The 14,447-nt window shown below is 33.8% G+C and overlaps 1 protein-coding gene across 5 annotated transcripts in view; it reads right to left on the reverse strand.

Annotated features, from left to right (window-relative positions):
• The window catches only part of ZPBP (zona pellucida binding protein), a 96,347-nt gene that overhangs the window by 26,264 nt on the left and 55,636 nt on the right, over positions 1 to 14,447 (reverse strand). For 4 of the 5 annotated variants that reach the window (XR_014247037.1, XM_082400530.1, XM_082400528.1 and 1 more), the window contains one exon: positions 13,701 to 13,878. Coding sequence is in view for 4 of the 5 variants with exons in the window: in XM_082400530.1 (XP_082256656.1) it covers positions 13,701 to 13,878 (178 nt within the window). In the remaining variant the exon portion in view is untranslated. Of the gene's footprint in view, positions 1 to 13,700; positions 13,879 to 14,447 lie in introns of those variants that run through there. The other variant, XM_082400531.1, reaches the window with a different exon arrangement.

Below are 14,447 nucleotides of genomic sequence, written 5' to 3' on the forward strand. Positions count from 1 at the left end.
CAGAAGAAGAGAGAACACTTGCTCAACTTGCTTTCTTAAGGCTGGCACATTCATAATACCAAACCTGAGAAAGAAATTACAACAAAATACATAATATAATAACACAAATCTTTAAAATATTAGCAAATTAAATCCAGCAGCATACAATAATGAAGTAGGATTTGTCCAAAGACAGAGATTTTGGTGACTACACACAACTGAGTATAAAATAGTTTTACACTTTGCAAAAATAGTTTGGAAAAGTCTCAAAACAAAGGGACTACTAAAACCTTCGGTAAAAACCAAACAAAAGCAGCAAACTCTGGGGAAGGGACAGAATATGATTTCTAGAGTAACCACATTATATTATTACAATGCTCAACTTAAAAAAATAATAATAATTTAAAAAAGCTCAGAAAAACATGGCCCATTACAGGAACATAGTAAATTGACATATACAATGGAATATTACTCAGCCATAAAAAGAAACGAAAGTGAGTTATTGGTAGTGAGGTGGATGGACCTAGAGTCTGTCATACAGAGTGAAGTAAGTCAGAAAGAGAAAGACAGAAATCAATCTTGAGGAAGCCCAGACATCAGGCTTATTTAAAAAAAGACTTTAAAATGACTATGTTAAATATGTTCAAAGAGCTAAAGATGTAAAAAGAACAAAGAACATAAGGAAAATGGTGTACGAAGAAAATGAAAATAACAATAAAAGATAGAAATCATAAAAAAGGAAACAGAAATGTTGGAGCTGAAACAACAGTAAATAAAACTAACTGGAGGGGTTGAACTGCATATTTGAGGCTGTACAAGAAAAAAAAATCAGTGAATTTGAAAACAGGACAGTTGAAATTACCAAATCTAAGTTGCAGAAAGAAAAATGTAACTAGTGTCAAAGGGACTTGTGGGACACCAGTATATACATTATGGGAATCCCAGAAGAAGAGAAAGAAAAATAAATAATGTCCAAAAACTTGATGAAATACATGTATCGACAAATCCAAAAACACAAGTTCCAAGTAGGATAAACTGAAAGAGACCCACACCAGCACACACATTATAAGCAAACTGTTGAAGACAAAGGTATAGAAAAATATTGAAAGTAGCAAGACAGAATTAATTCATCATTTACATGAGGCCCTACATAAGACTATCAGCTAATTTCTCAACAGAAACCTTGTAGGCCAGAAGTGAGTAGGAAGATACATTTAAAGTGCTGGAAAAAAAAAAGTGTCAACTGAGAATTTTATATCCAGCAATAATATCCTTCAAAAATTTTGGAGAAATTAAGCCATTCCAAGATAAAGAAAAGATGAGGGGGTTCATTACCACTACATCTGTCCTAAAAGAAATGCTAAAGGGAGTCCCTTCAAGGTACAAATGAAAGGATGCTAGACAGTAACTCAAAGTCAGATGACGATATAAAGATCTCTAGTAAAGGTAACATGTAGTGAGTATAAATGTCAGTATTATGGTAGTTTCAGGCTGTAACCACTATTTTTGTTTTCTACAGGATTTAAGAAACAAATGCATAAAAACAATTATAAATTATGTTATTGGGCACACAATATTAAAGATATAATTTAGAACATCAATCATTTAAGGGGGATGCAGAGTTGTAAAGGAGGAGAGTTTTTATATCTGAATGCAGTTAAGTTGATAACCGTTATAATTAGATTGTTATAATAGAATGTTATATTTCATTCCCATTGTAGCCACAGAGAAAAGAACTTTACTATATATACAAAGGAAATGAGAAGTGAATCAAAAAGTGTCACTATAAGAAATCAACTAAACGGAAAAGAATGCAGGAATGGAGGAAATAAGGAACAAAAAAGCTATGAGAAATATAGAAAACAAATAGAAAAATGACAGAAGTCCTTCCTTATAAGTAATAACTTTAAATGTTAATGGATTAACATCTCCAATCAAAAGACAGATATTGGCAGAATGGATTAAAACAAAAAAAAACATGATGCAACTGATGTTAACTACAAGAGACCCATTTAGTTCTAAAACACAAATAGGCTGAAAGTGAAAGAACAGAAAAAGATCTTACATGCAAAGATTAATCAAAAGAAAGCTGGGGTGGCCATACTAATGTCAGACAAAATTAACTTTTGGACAAAAACTGTTACAAGAACATTACATATTAATGATGGACAATTCAGTTCATCAAGAAGAGATAACAATTATAAACATATATGCACCTCACCTAGAAACAGAGTCTCAAAATATATAAAGCAAACATTGAAAGAACTGAAGGGAAATAGAGAGCTATAAAATATTAGTGACTTCAGTAACCCACCTTTAACAATAACCATACAAAAAAATTAATAAGGAAATAGAGAGCTTAAACAACACTATAAACCTATTAGACCTAAGAGACATACAGAGAAGCCTCCACAAGAATAGCTAAATACACATTTTTATCAAGTGCACATGGAACATTCTTCAGGATAGATCATATGTTATGCAACAAAAAAAGTCTCAATAAACTTTAAAAAACTGAAATCATACAAAGTGTCTTTTATGATTACAATATAATAAAGCTAGAAACCAGTGCATTAAGGAATACTGGAAAGTATACAAATATCTGGAAATCAAATAATATACTATTAAACAATTAATGAATCAATTGATAAACACAAGGGAAATAGATACTTCAGACAAATGAAAATTATAACACAATATGTTAAAGCTTATGGGATGCAGCAAAAGAAGTGCTAACTCTAAATACTTAGATCAAAAAAGGGAGATCTCAAATTATTAAACTGACTTCACTTAAGGAAGTAGGAAAAGTGGGACAAACTGAGCACAAAGCCAACAGAATGATGGAAATAATAAAGATTAAAATTGAGGTAAAAATATATATATATGTATATAGGAAAGTAACAGAGAATATCAACAAAACAAAAACAAAAAGCTGGTTCGTTGAAAAGAACAACAAAGTTAACCACTTCAGCTAGATCGGCAATGAATAAGAGAGAAAATACTTAAAATACTAAAATAACAATATTAGTGAAAGTGGGGACATTACTACTGATTTTACACAAACAGCAATATAAAACTATACTATGAATAACTGTACACCAGTAAGTTGTATAACCTAAATGAAATGGACACATTTCTTTCTTTCTTTTTTGGGGGGGTTAGGATTTTTATTTTTATTTTTTATTTGATTTTCTTTTTTTTGTTGGAGTATAGTTGCTGTACACATTTCTAGAAACACATAATCTACCAAAATGACACATAAAGAAATAGAAAATCTGAATAAATGTAAAACTAGTAAGACATTAAATCAGTAATCAAAAACCCACTCATAGAGAAAACCCAGGACCAGATGGCTTCACTTGTGAATTCTACTAAAATTTAAAGAAGTAACACAAATTCTTTTTTCAAACTCATCCAAAAATTCAGAGAAGTAGACACTTCCTAACTCATCCTATAAAGCCAGCCAGATGAGACACTACAAGAAAATTAGGCCAATATCCCTTATGAATACTGATACAAAAATCCTCAACAAAATATAATTTGCAACATATTTAGAGGATTGTACACTGTGACCAAGTGGGTTTTATTCCCAGAATGCAAGGATGATTCAACATTCAAAACCTTGATCAATAAAATATACCACATTAACAGAATGAAATGTGGGGGAAAAAACATACACTCATCTCAATTTACATAGAAAAAACATTTTTTCAATGTCAATACCCTTTTATAATAACAATAATCAACTACGTATGGAAGAAAACTCTCTAAACATGTTAAAGGCCACATACAAAGAACTCACAGCTAACATCATATTCAACGATGAAAGACTGAAAGTTTTCCCCCTAAGAACAATACGAATGTCCACATTTACCACTTATATTCAACATTATCAGAAGTTCTTGATAGGGTAATTTGGTAAGAAAAATAAATGAATACAATTGAAAAAGAAGAATAAAATTATTTCTGTTCAAAGATATCATGATCTTATATGTATAAAATCATCAACACTCTAAAAACCCTACTAAATCTAATAAACAAATTCTGCAAAATCACACCATGTGAAATCAATATGCTAAAATAGTTGTATTTCTATAAATTAGCAATGAATAATCCAACATGGAAAAGAATAAAACAATTCATTTGCTATAGCATAACAAATAATAAAATGTTTAGCAATAACTAACCAAGGAGGCAGAAAATCTGTTCACTGAAAACTACAAAACATTGTTGACAGAAATTAAAGGAAACGTAAATTTGTAAAGACATCCTGTGTTCATGGAAGACTTAATATTAAGATAAAAATACTACCTAAAGCAATCTACAAATTCAGTGCAATCCTTATCAAGATCCCAAATGTATTTTTTTTTTCTTTTCAGAAATAGAAAACCTCATCCTAAAATCCACATGGAACTCCAGGATCCACGAATAACCAGAAAAATCTTGAAAAAGAAAGATTTGGAGCAATCACACTTTTTGATTTCAAAACTGATTACAAAGATACAGTAATCAAAACCGTGTGATATTAGCATAAACACAGACATACAGACCAATGGAACAGAAGAGAGGTCCCAGAAACAAACCCTCGTGTACACGGTCAACTGATGTCCAACATGGAGGCTAAGACCATTCCATGGGTAAAGGATAGTCATCTCAACAAATGGTGCTAGAAAACTGAATATCCACATGCAATTGAATAAAGTTGGAGCCTTATCTTACATTATACACAAAAATCAACTCCCAAAGTCCCCACCACCAAATACCACCACACTGGGGATTAGGTTTTGGCATATGAACTTACGGGGGGTACAAATATTCAGCCTATACCAATAAGTTTGGTGAAAGTTAAAGAGGAATATTTTGTACTATTTTTCTGAAGTCCAACATTATATCAAAATAAGACGTTTAAAACAATCAATTACTTAGATATAAATCTAAGTAAAATATTTGTAAGACCTCTATAAGAACAATTATAATTGCGATACATTTAAATGAAGACTTACTGGGATATATTTTAATGAAGAAGCACATGTGCATGCGTGCGCATGCACACACACACACACACACCACGTTCATGAATTGAAAGACTCAATACTGGTAGGATGACAATTCTCCCAAATAGCATTGTAGATTCAGTGAAGTGGCGATCAAAATCCAACAGCCATTTTTATAGAACTTGACAAGCTGATTCAAAAGTCTGAATAGAGAGGCAATGGATCTCATAACATTGGGTTGCCCAAAAAGTTCGCTTGGGTTTTTCTGTAAGATGTTACAGACAAGCCCGAACGAACTTTCTGGCCAACCCAATACAAAAGGACATGACTTATCAGAGATTGACACTCATTAAAAGTTATAACTATTTTTTTTTTAATTGGAGTATAACTGTTTTACACTGTTGTGTTAGTTTCTACTGTACAATGAAGTGAATCAGCTATATGTATACATATATCCCCTCCCTCTTGGACCTCCCTCCCACCACCCTCCATCCCACCCACCTAGGTCATCACAGAGCACTGAGCTGCGCTTCCTGTACTATACAGCTGGTTCCCACTAGCTATGTATTTTATACATGGTAGTGTATTTATGTCAAACCTAATCTCCCAATTCATCCCACCCTCTCCTTCCCCCCATGTCCACACGTCCATTCTCTACACCTGTGTTTCTATTCCTGCCCTGCAAATAGGTTCATCTGTACCATTTTTCTAGATTCCACATATATGCGTTAATATACGATATTTGTTTTTCTCTTTCTGACTTACTTCACTCCGTATGACAGACTCTAGGTCCATCCACATCTCTACAAATGATCCAATTTAATTTCCTTTTATGTCTGAGTAATATTCCATTATATATATGTACCACAACTTCTTTATCCATTCATCTGTCGATGGGCATTTAGGTTGCTTCCATGTCCTGGCTATTGTAAATAGTGCTGCAATGAACGTTGGGGTGCATGTGACTTTTCGAATTATGGTCTTCTCAGGGTATATGCCCAGTAGTGCGACTGCTGGGGATAGATTAACGTATCAGTGGAACAACAGTATTCAGAAACATATCTACCTTTAGAGATACTTAAATGTCGCACTGGATAAAGGATGAACTTTTCAATAAATCCTACTGAGAAACTGGGCGTTCGTTCTACATGAAATAAAATCAGATGACAACTTCACATAATATAAAAAAATTCAACTGGGATTTCAGTATATACCACCTACTCATGCTTAAACGTAAGAACCACTCTTTATTCTTCCCTTTCCTCCTGCTTTTACATTCCATAAACACTTTTTCTTGATTGTGTCTTAAATATACTAAATCTACTTTCTATTGCCGTGGCCAGTAATCAGCTCTGAAGCATGTCATGCTTAGTCATGCCTTTGTATGTGTTTTCTCTCTGCCAGGAAAACTCAGTACACAAATCTCTGTATAATCTTCTCCCACTTATCATGCAGGGCTCAACTCAAGAGTCACTTTTTTAAACAAATTTATTTTTTTATTTATTCATTTATATTTGGCTGAGCCGGGTCCTAGTTGCGGCATGTGGGATCTTTTAGTTGCAGCATGCAGGATCTATAGCTGCGGCATGAGGGATCTTTTAGTTGTGGCATGCAGGATCTGTAGTTGCAGCATGTGAACTCCTAGTCGTGGCATGAGGGATCTAGTTCCCTGACCAGGGATCGAACCCAGGCCCCCTGCATTGGGAGCACGGGGCCTTAGCCACTGGACCACCAGGGAAGTCCCAGGAGTCACTTTCTGAGTGAAGTCATGCTTGACAATCCAATTAATGGATTCCCTAGTTTCACCCTAGACACTCTCCATGGTAGTCTCCAATTGAACCCAAAACCTGGTCCATCACCCACCCTTCTCTGCCCTGCTCCCTCTCTTGGAGCTAACCTCTATAGACTCCATCACCCAGGTTCCCTTCCTCTGGGTCTGGCCACAGGAAGGCTCCACGAGAGGACGGCAGGACAGGACACTTATCTTCCTCTTGCCTTCTGCCAGTTTTATGGAGTGGCTGCCTCACTGTGCGCCTACAGCTCAGCTGGTGTCAGGCAGCCCTGTTTCCCCAGCTCTCACAGGCCACTGTTTCATTCTTCCCTCATCTTCATTCTTCAAGCCTATGGATGGTAGCTGCTTCAAGATGCTGTAGTCCCAGGGCCTCAACATCCCTTATCCCTACCTAGACCTCTGACAGTGGCACTTTCATTCAATCCTATTCAAAATACTAGTCAGCAGACCTCCTGTTTACTGTTTAAATCCTGCCAGGTACACTAGGGTGCATCATATCACCTTGTTTAATGCTTGTTATTGTGCCTATCATCATATGCAATGACTTTATTCACCTGTTTGTTTATAAGCTGCTTGACCAGACAAAATACAAACACAAGAGAAGCAACTTGTTCATGTCTCTCATCAATGTATCCCCAGTGCCAGACACTTAGTAAGCATGCTATGTATTTCTGAATTCTAACACATTTCCTGGAGGAATAAAATATAAAAAATGACATCAGTGTTACAATAAAGAGTTAGTTGCTCAAGATAAGATTTGGCTTACAAAGGGTATAGTAAGTTATGCTATGAAGCCAGGGTTTTATTATTGTAGGTTTTAAAGTAATGAGATGATTACACTTGGAATTTACAAGTATGATCGGAAGCAATGTGAGATATGGACTGAAAAGGAGAAAAAGTAAAGGGATACCAGTTAGGAAAAGACTAATCATTCCAGGCACAAGAAAATGGAATCCAAATTAAGATGACTGCAGTGGGAATGAAGACAAGCAGATGAATTTGGGTGAAAGATCTAAACAAGAATTTAACTGTCGGAAGGCAGTGAGGGAGAGAGAAGGGAATGAGCAGTTATAAAGTGATATGGACGGTTGTCCAGTTAACAAGCCCTGAGTGGCAGGCAGACCTGTGAAATCTCCCAGATAAGGATGTCAGTCTAAGCAGAATGCAGCCAGGTGAGAGATACAGTCTTTACTCTTCACGGCTATAAAATTTTGCTTTTTAATTTTTGAAAAGTCATGCTCAGAAGCAATTAGAGGACATTCGAAAATGTCTGTAGTTACACATACATTGAGAGAGAGGTTAAGATAGTGTGAACGTTTTGAACTGTTAAAATAACACACCAAAAATGTGAAAACTCAAAATGCCCATTATTTAAGATTATTACTCACATTTCTGTAAATTTATACAAGGAAATACTCAAAAAATAAAAGCTGGTTAAGTATTCTTGTAAATAACATTTACTATAATAATAAAAATAGGAAATAATCTAAATTCCAACATAAACAAAGTGTTTAAACATAATTCCTACGATTAGTTGGTCATTTTTAACAAATAAAAGTAATAAGACAGTAGAGTAATATGGAATGATATTTACAATTTAATGGTTAACAGAAAAAAAGTCATTATAATTTCATTATTCCCACTGAACCACTTATTGATAGCTCTATTAAAATTATAAATTTATGAAGACAAAAGTCAGGTGATACTATACACAAATGACAGATTTGAATTATTAGAGAAAGAAGGCACTTATTTTTCCTTAGCGTGCCTTTAGTGTTGTTAACAATGGTGTTCAAGCTTTCAGGGAAAATTTTAATTTTTTACCTTTTTATTATGAAATCTAACACATAGAAAAAATAAGACATAAATGTACAATATAATGAATGCTTGCATAGAAAACCTGTCTAGAAACAACTGAGGCCATAACGTAGAAATCTGCCACCCCTTAACACCCTATGTCCCACCCACTCACACTCCTTCCCCTTCACAAGTCAGCACTAGTCTTCTGTGTCATGGTGATAATTTCCTTGGATTGCACTATGGTTTTAGCTTTCAGTATTCACAAATATATCTCTATAAAACAGAGTTTAGCTATGCCTAAATTACATGGATTCCATTGTGCTTAGCTTCTTTTCCACAAGTTATGTTTATAAAATGTATTCATGTGGTTGTAATTCCCATTCACCAATTATAGCCGTTCCATTGTATGAATACATCACTGTTTATTTGTACATTTTACTATGAATAGACATTTGGGTTGTCTCTAGTTTGGGACTATGAGAAAATATGCTGAGAGGAAATTTCCCTGAGAGTCAAATGCTAGATCATAGAGTATGTGCATCGTCATGTTTACAATAATGCCAAACTGTTGCCCAAGGGGCAAGATTTATACTCACCCAGGCAGTGTATGCTGCTCTGAGACTCCACATTTTTTTGAACACCTAGTGTATTGAGACTATTTATTTTTTGCCCACCTGATAGTTGCGTAGTAGGAGCTCATTTTGTTTTTAATTTACATTTCCCTGATTACAAAAAGGTTGAACGTATTTTCATGGATCCATTGACCATTTGGAATTACTCTTTTGTGAATTACTTGTTCAAATCTTTTCCCATTTTTCAAAATTGTTTCGTCTTTTTAAAAAATGTTTTCTGGGCTTCCCTTGTGGTGCAGTGGTTGAGAATCTGCCTGCTAATGCAGGGGACACGGGTTCGAGCCCTGGTCTGGGAAGATCCCACATGCCACGGAGCAACTGGGCCCGTGAGCCACAATTGCTGAGCCTGCGCGTCTGGAGCCTGTGCTCCGCAGCAAGAGAGGCTGCGATAGTGAGAGGCCCGTGCACCGCGATGAAGAGTGGCCCCCCACTTGCAGCAACTGGAGAGATCCCTAGCACAGAAACGAAGACCCAACACAGCCATAAATAAATAAATAAAAAATAAAAAATGACTAATACTCTAAAAAAAAAAAATAGAAACTGATAAATGGTCAATAAATGTTAACTATTATAACTTTAAAAAAAAAAAGTTTTCTATGGGTTCTTTATATATCCTAGTCTTTTGTTGGTTATATCCATTATAAACAATTTTCCCATTCTGTAGATTATATTTTCTCTCTTTGCAGTATCTTTTGATAAACATAAGCACTCAATTTTTATGTAGACAAAATCTTTTTTTTATTAAAGTTAGTGATTTTGGGGTGTTTTTCTGGAAATCTTTTTCTGATGCTGAAGACATGATATTTTCTTGTTATATTCTAAAACATTTACAGTTCTTTATATATGTATGTCTGTAATACATCTGGAAGTGAATTTTTAGCTGGGTCCAATCTTTATTTTTTTCTATATGGTTTTATATGCCAGTATTACCTGACAATTTTTGTTTTATGTATTTCAGACCTACGTTAAGTCCTCACAGATTCAGAAATATTTTATTTTCACCTCTTCTTGTTAGACTTATCCTTTCATCATTACTTAATGCCTCTCTGTGTAACTAGTAAGACTTCTTGCCTTAAAGTCTGCTTTGTTGACAGCATATTTTTTTTGTTATCATATTTTTTGGTCCTTAGATGTAAAATTAAAACAAGAGTTCATGGTTGCATGTCTGAGCAGGATTTTAGAGTCTAAAATACCTTATTAAAAACAATTGTATCTACTAAACAATTCACTTTCACTGCATAATTAAATTACAAAAGTACACTTTATTAATAAAATTATCTCAAGATGTTTAACCTGTAACCTAATTATTTCTAACTACTAACACAAACACTGTATCACCATGAAAGAGCTCCTTGCTTAAGTTTCCTGGGACTCCCCAAAGCTTTGGATGTGCAACAGAAAACCTTATTTATAAAGAAAGCAACAGAAAACAACAGTGCTGCATAAACTATTAGTGAGCTATACATTCATCCATAACATTCAATGAAAAACAGTCTGCTGCCTCATTAGGAGGAAAGGCGTCCTATCTAGGTATCACTTTATCAACACCAATACTCAAGAGACTCAAACTTTCATGTCCATCAAATCACCTAGGATGCTTATAAACGTAAATGTGTGGCTCCCACACCTTGGATATATTTTTGAGAAGGTCTTCAGGTAACTTTGAGACAGTGCCATAGTTTAAAGAGGAAGAAGAAGGAGGAGTGGGATATTATGTAAAAAAAAATGTTATTTGATGAGCTTAAATAGGAATAAAATAAAAAGGAAAGCAAAACATACAGTCTTACAGAAATAATAGAAACTACAGAAATTACACAGTAAAACATATTTTAGAATCTGTGTTTTAAAAACTTCTATAAGAAATAATATAATATTCTAGCTGGTCTTTGGTTGTAGTATCTTTATGATATAATTTATGAAATTATGAGACATCTATAATTCACAAATTAGAACTTTTTCATTATTCAGTGTCAAAATGATTGACAAAATGATGCATATAGTAAGCAATGATAAATGTGTAAAGAAGTACTTTCAGTGAAAATCAATTTAAAATGCTAAATTAACTAGAAATGAGAAAAATAATACAGGTAGAAATGTTAAGTCTCTAGGTTTATAAGCAAACGATCTTTATCTGTGATCTAGACATAAAGGTTAAATGAGTAAAGATATCCAAAAAAGAAGAAAACATCACCGTTTACTTTACCAGCTGCTGAGAAAGTACATAAACTTCCCTCACATAACAGACATGCTTATCTCAATCTTTGCTGAACATAAACTTGGTGTGTCTTCATCTTGGAAGTTAAGTCACTTTACAAAGCATCTCATATGTTTTATGTGCTTCTATCTAGTATTCCATTTCACACTTGAATGGATAAGTTCATTTAATATGTTAATTTTGTCTTGTAACTACTGTTATATTTTATAGTGCTTACCAATTTGGAGAATGATATAAATGTTTTTTGGGTAGTATGTGCTCTTTAAAATTTTTAAAGTGATAGCCTTCTGTAATATAGACTGTAGTAATCACTGTAAAAAATCTGTAAAAATGACTGTATATGATGGGGACCTGAAGGTCACATTATATTTAATGAGTTCTGTGCAAAAAAGGAGCTCAGTCTCGCTTAAGTAATCGAACAGAGATGATAATAGCATAAAGGTAATTCTAAATTAAAATATTTATTTACCATAGAACAACACAAACTGAGATACAGCAAATCATTACTTGGTAAGTATACTGAGCAATGATAATGATCCCATAAAATTCAAAAAATAAATGTTATTTCTCTCCTCTATGCAAAGATATGACTCTTATTGCCACATTAAATTTGAACTCTCCCACTTTGCTTTCAAAGCCTGTCATTCCCCACAGCTCTTCTGATACTAATCCTCTAGTCCCAGTCAAGCAAAATTCCCCCAGAAATCTGACACTCAGTCATGCCCTTGCTTGGGTGGTACTTGCTAAGCCTGTATCTTCAAAGTTTTACCTCAAGTCTCAAATCACTCAGAAAACCTTTTTTTCAATTATATTAATCCTATATAGAGATTCATCCTATCTCTAACTTAGTTTGCTTTATATAATCTCCTTTCTGTTCTCTTCCCTGTAGTTTGGCGGTCTCTTGTTCTCTAATTGTTTCCTGGATGCATCTCCTGTATCTCTAAGCTCTGTGGGCCAAGACATATATTTGGGAGAGCAAAGCAGTATTTTAGATGCAGAAAATATTTTGGAGATTTATATAACAGTTTTATTATATACTTCCCATGGTGTTTGTTGTCAGGAATAAAAGAGTTGCTTAATGAACTTGATCCAATAGTACTGCATATAATAACTTGAATGTTATAATTACATGGTAAAATTAGAGTACCTGAAAATTGTGTTATCTGAACTTTTATAAACACAAAAAAACTCCAATGATGAAACCTATCATTTCAACTGAAAGAGCTATGTTTATTTCAAAATTCTTAGAATTAATGAGATGCAACTATTTAAAATTTTTAGTTTGTCTTAAGGCTTTATTGACAGACAATATAAATGTATTTAATAGACAGCTAAACTACTAAGTTTTGGTCTCACTGTTTGGCATTGCCAGGCTTTTCTTCATCATTTTCTGTGCTCTAGCGTGATATGCGTAATCACAGATTATCAAAACAGTCACAAGGTTGGCATCTGTAAGTGCTTTATTTGTTAAATTTGTATTGTATTTCCTGAGATAAATTTTCAGTACATTTTGTCAAATTTCATATCCTTAAACAAAAACAAAATTATGAAAAAGTAAAGCAAAATCTAACCAAGTTAAATAAAGCAAAGCAAAAATAATATTTAGTGCTCTACCATATGAAAAGGTTTTTAATCTAACATAAGATAGTAGAAAAGAGGGAAGAACAGAGAAGACTCAAACAATGGCACTAATGTAGTGATATTTATGTTAGAAAGTCTTTCAAGACTGAAAGTTAATTGGCTCACTCCACAGCTGCAAATGGAAATTCAGAGACTGTGAACCCACGTCCTCATCCTAAACAGCCTCTACAGACGGTCCTATAATGAGCACAAAGATGCGGAAGCCAGATAGCTGCTCAGATCCTTTAGTGCTTGGATCAACGGTCAGAAGGAACAACTGGTAATAAAGCGACTCATATACTTACTTTTAAAAGAAGTAAAAACTTACCTAAACCAGACTATACAAATGTAAACTCTTCAAAAATTGATTCTAAAGGAAATATATTTTGGCTGTTAAGATAAGTAACTCTAGGTGTCTCATAACTAGTATTTGTGCTTCCTCCCAGACAACTGCCTAACACCCCAACCCCTCTTCACTCTAGTATTAAAACAAGGCCAGAATTAAGTTGGTCTTTTTCTTTTAAATCTTCAAATTGACATAGTCTTTTCAAACACACTACTTCAAACCTAAATGATAGTAAAAATAAGTGATAGACATTCACTTAGGCATAATGAAGACAAGTGAATTTTCATACGTATAAACCATAAAATCATAGTTCATTACATACCACAGCACTCAGGACATTTTGGGTGTTTCAGGATATTCATTCCATACCCTGGGAAGCAGCGATTAATCCAAACCATTTGGAGAGTACCTTCAATGTAGTATATCTCAGGCAACGGCTCTGCACGTCTGCCCAGAACTTCCACTTGTTGATTAAAAAATCTCTCTATGAGATTTTTAGCCTGAAATAGAAATACAGTATGAAAAAATTATCACATAAATGTAATTTTAGAACAAATAAGGATGCTTATGTATTTAGAAGGAGGGGAAACAAATTCTCAAGGTCCTTATCTTTTCTTGAATTCATAGAATATAAATAACACCTGTAAAACTGAAAAGATATCACCTATAAACCTCAAATATTTCTAAATGTACTTCCATATACAACACAATGAAAATATTTCAATATATAACCAAACTTTTTGGTCCCTTTGGTTTTGAATAATATATGGATGGGCTTAAGAGCAAAAACAAGACAGCTTTTTGAAATTAAATGTACTTTCAGAAAGGTACTCTAACAATTAAACGTTCTTAAAGAAATGTACTTTAAGAATCTTTAAGAAGCATATCCTGAGACATCTGCTCCACTCTGTAAATAAAGAAAAATTAGGTTTAAAGATGGAATACAGCACATGTTAAAACTTCTAGCTCTGTTTCAAAAATCAAATTTACAAAATAATTAAGGCATAATTCTGATCTATAATTAATTACCTTTTTACTTGTAGTAATTATTCTGGCTTGACTCCTAAAA

The sequence above is a fragment of the Balaenoptera borealis genome (assembly GCF_965194805.1).
Source record: "Balaenoptera borealis genome assembly, chromosome: 7".
NCBI lineage: Eukaryota > Metazoa > Chordata > Mammalia > Artiodactyla > Balaenopteridae > Balaenoptera > Balaenoptera borealis.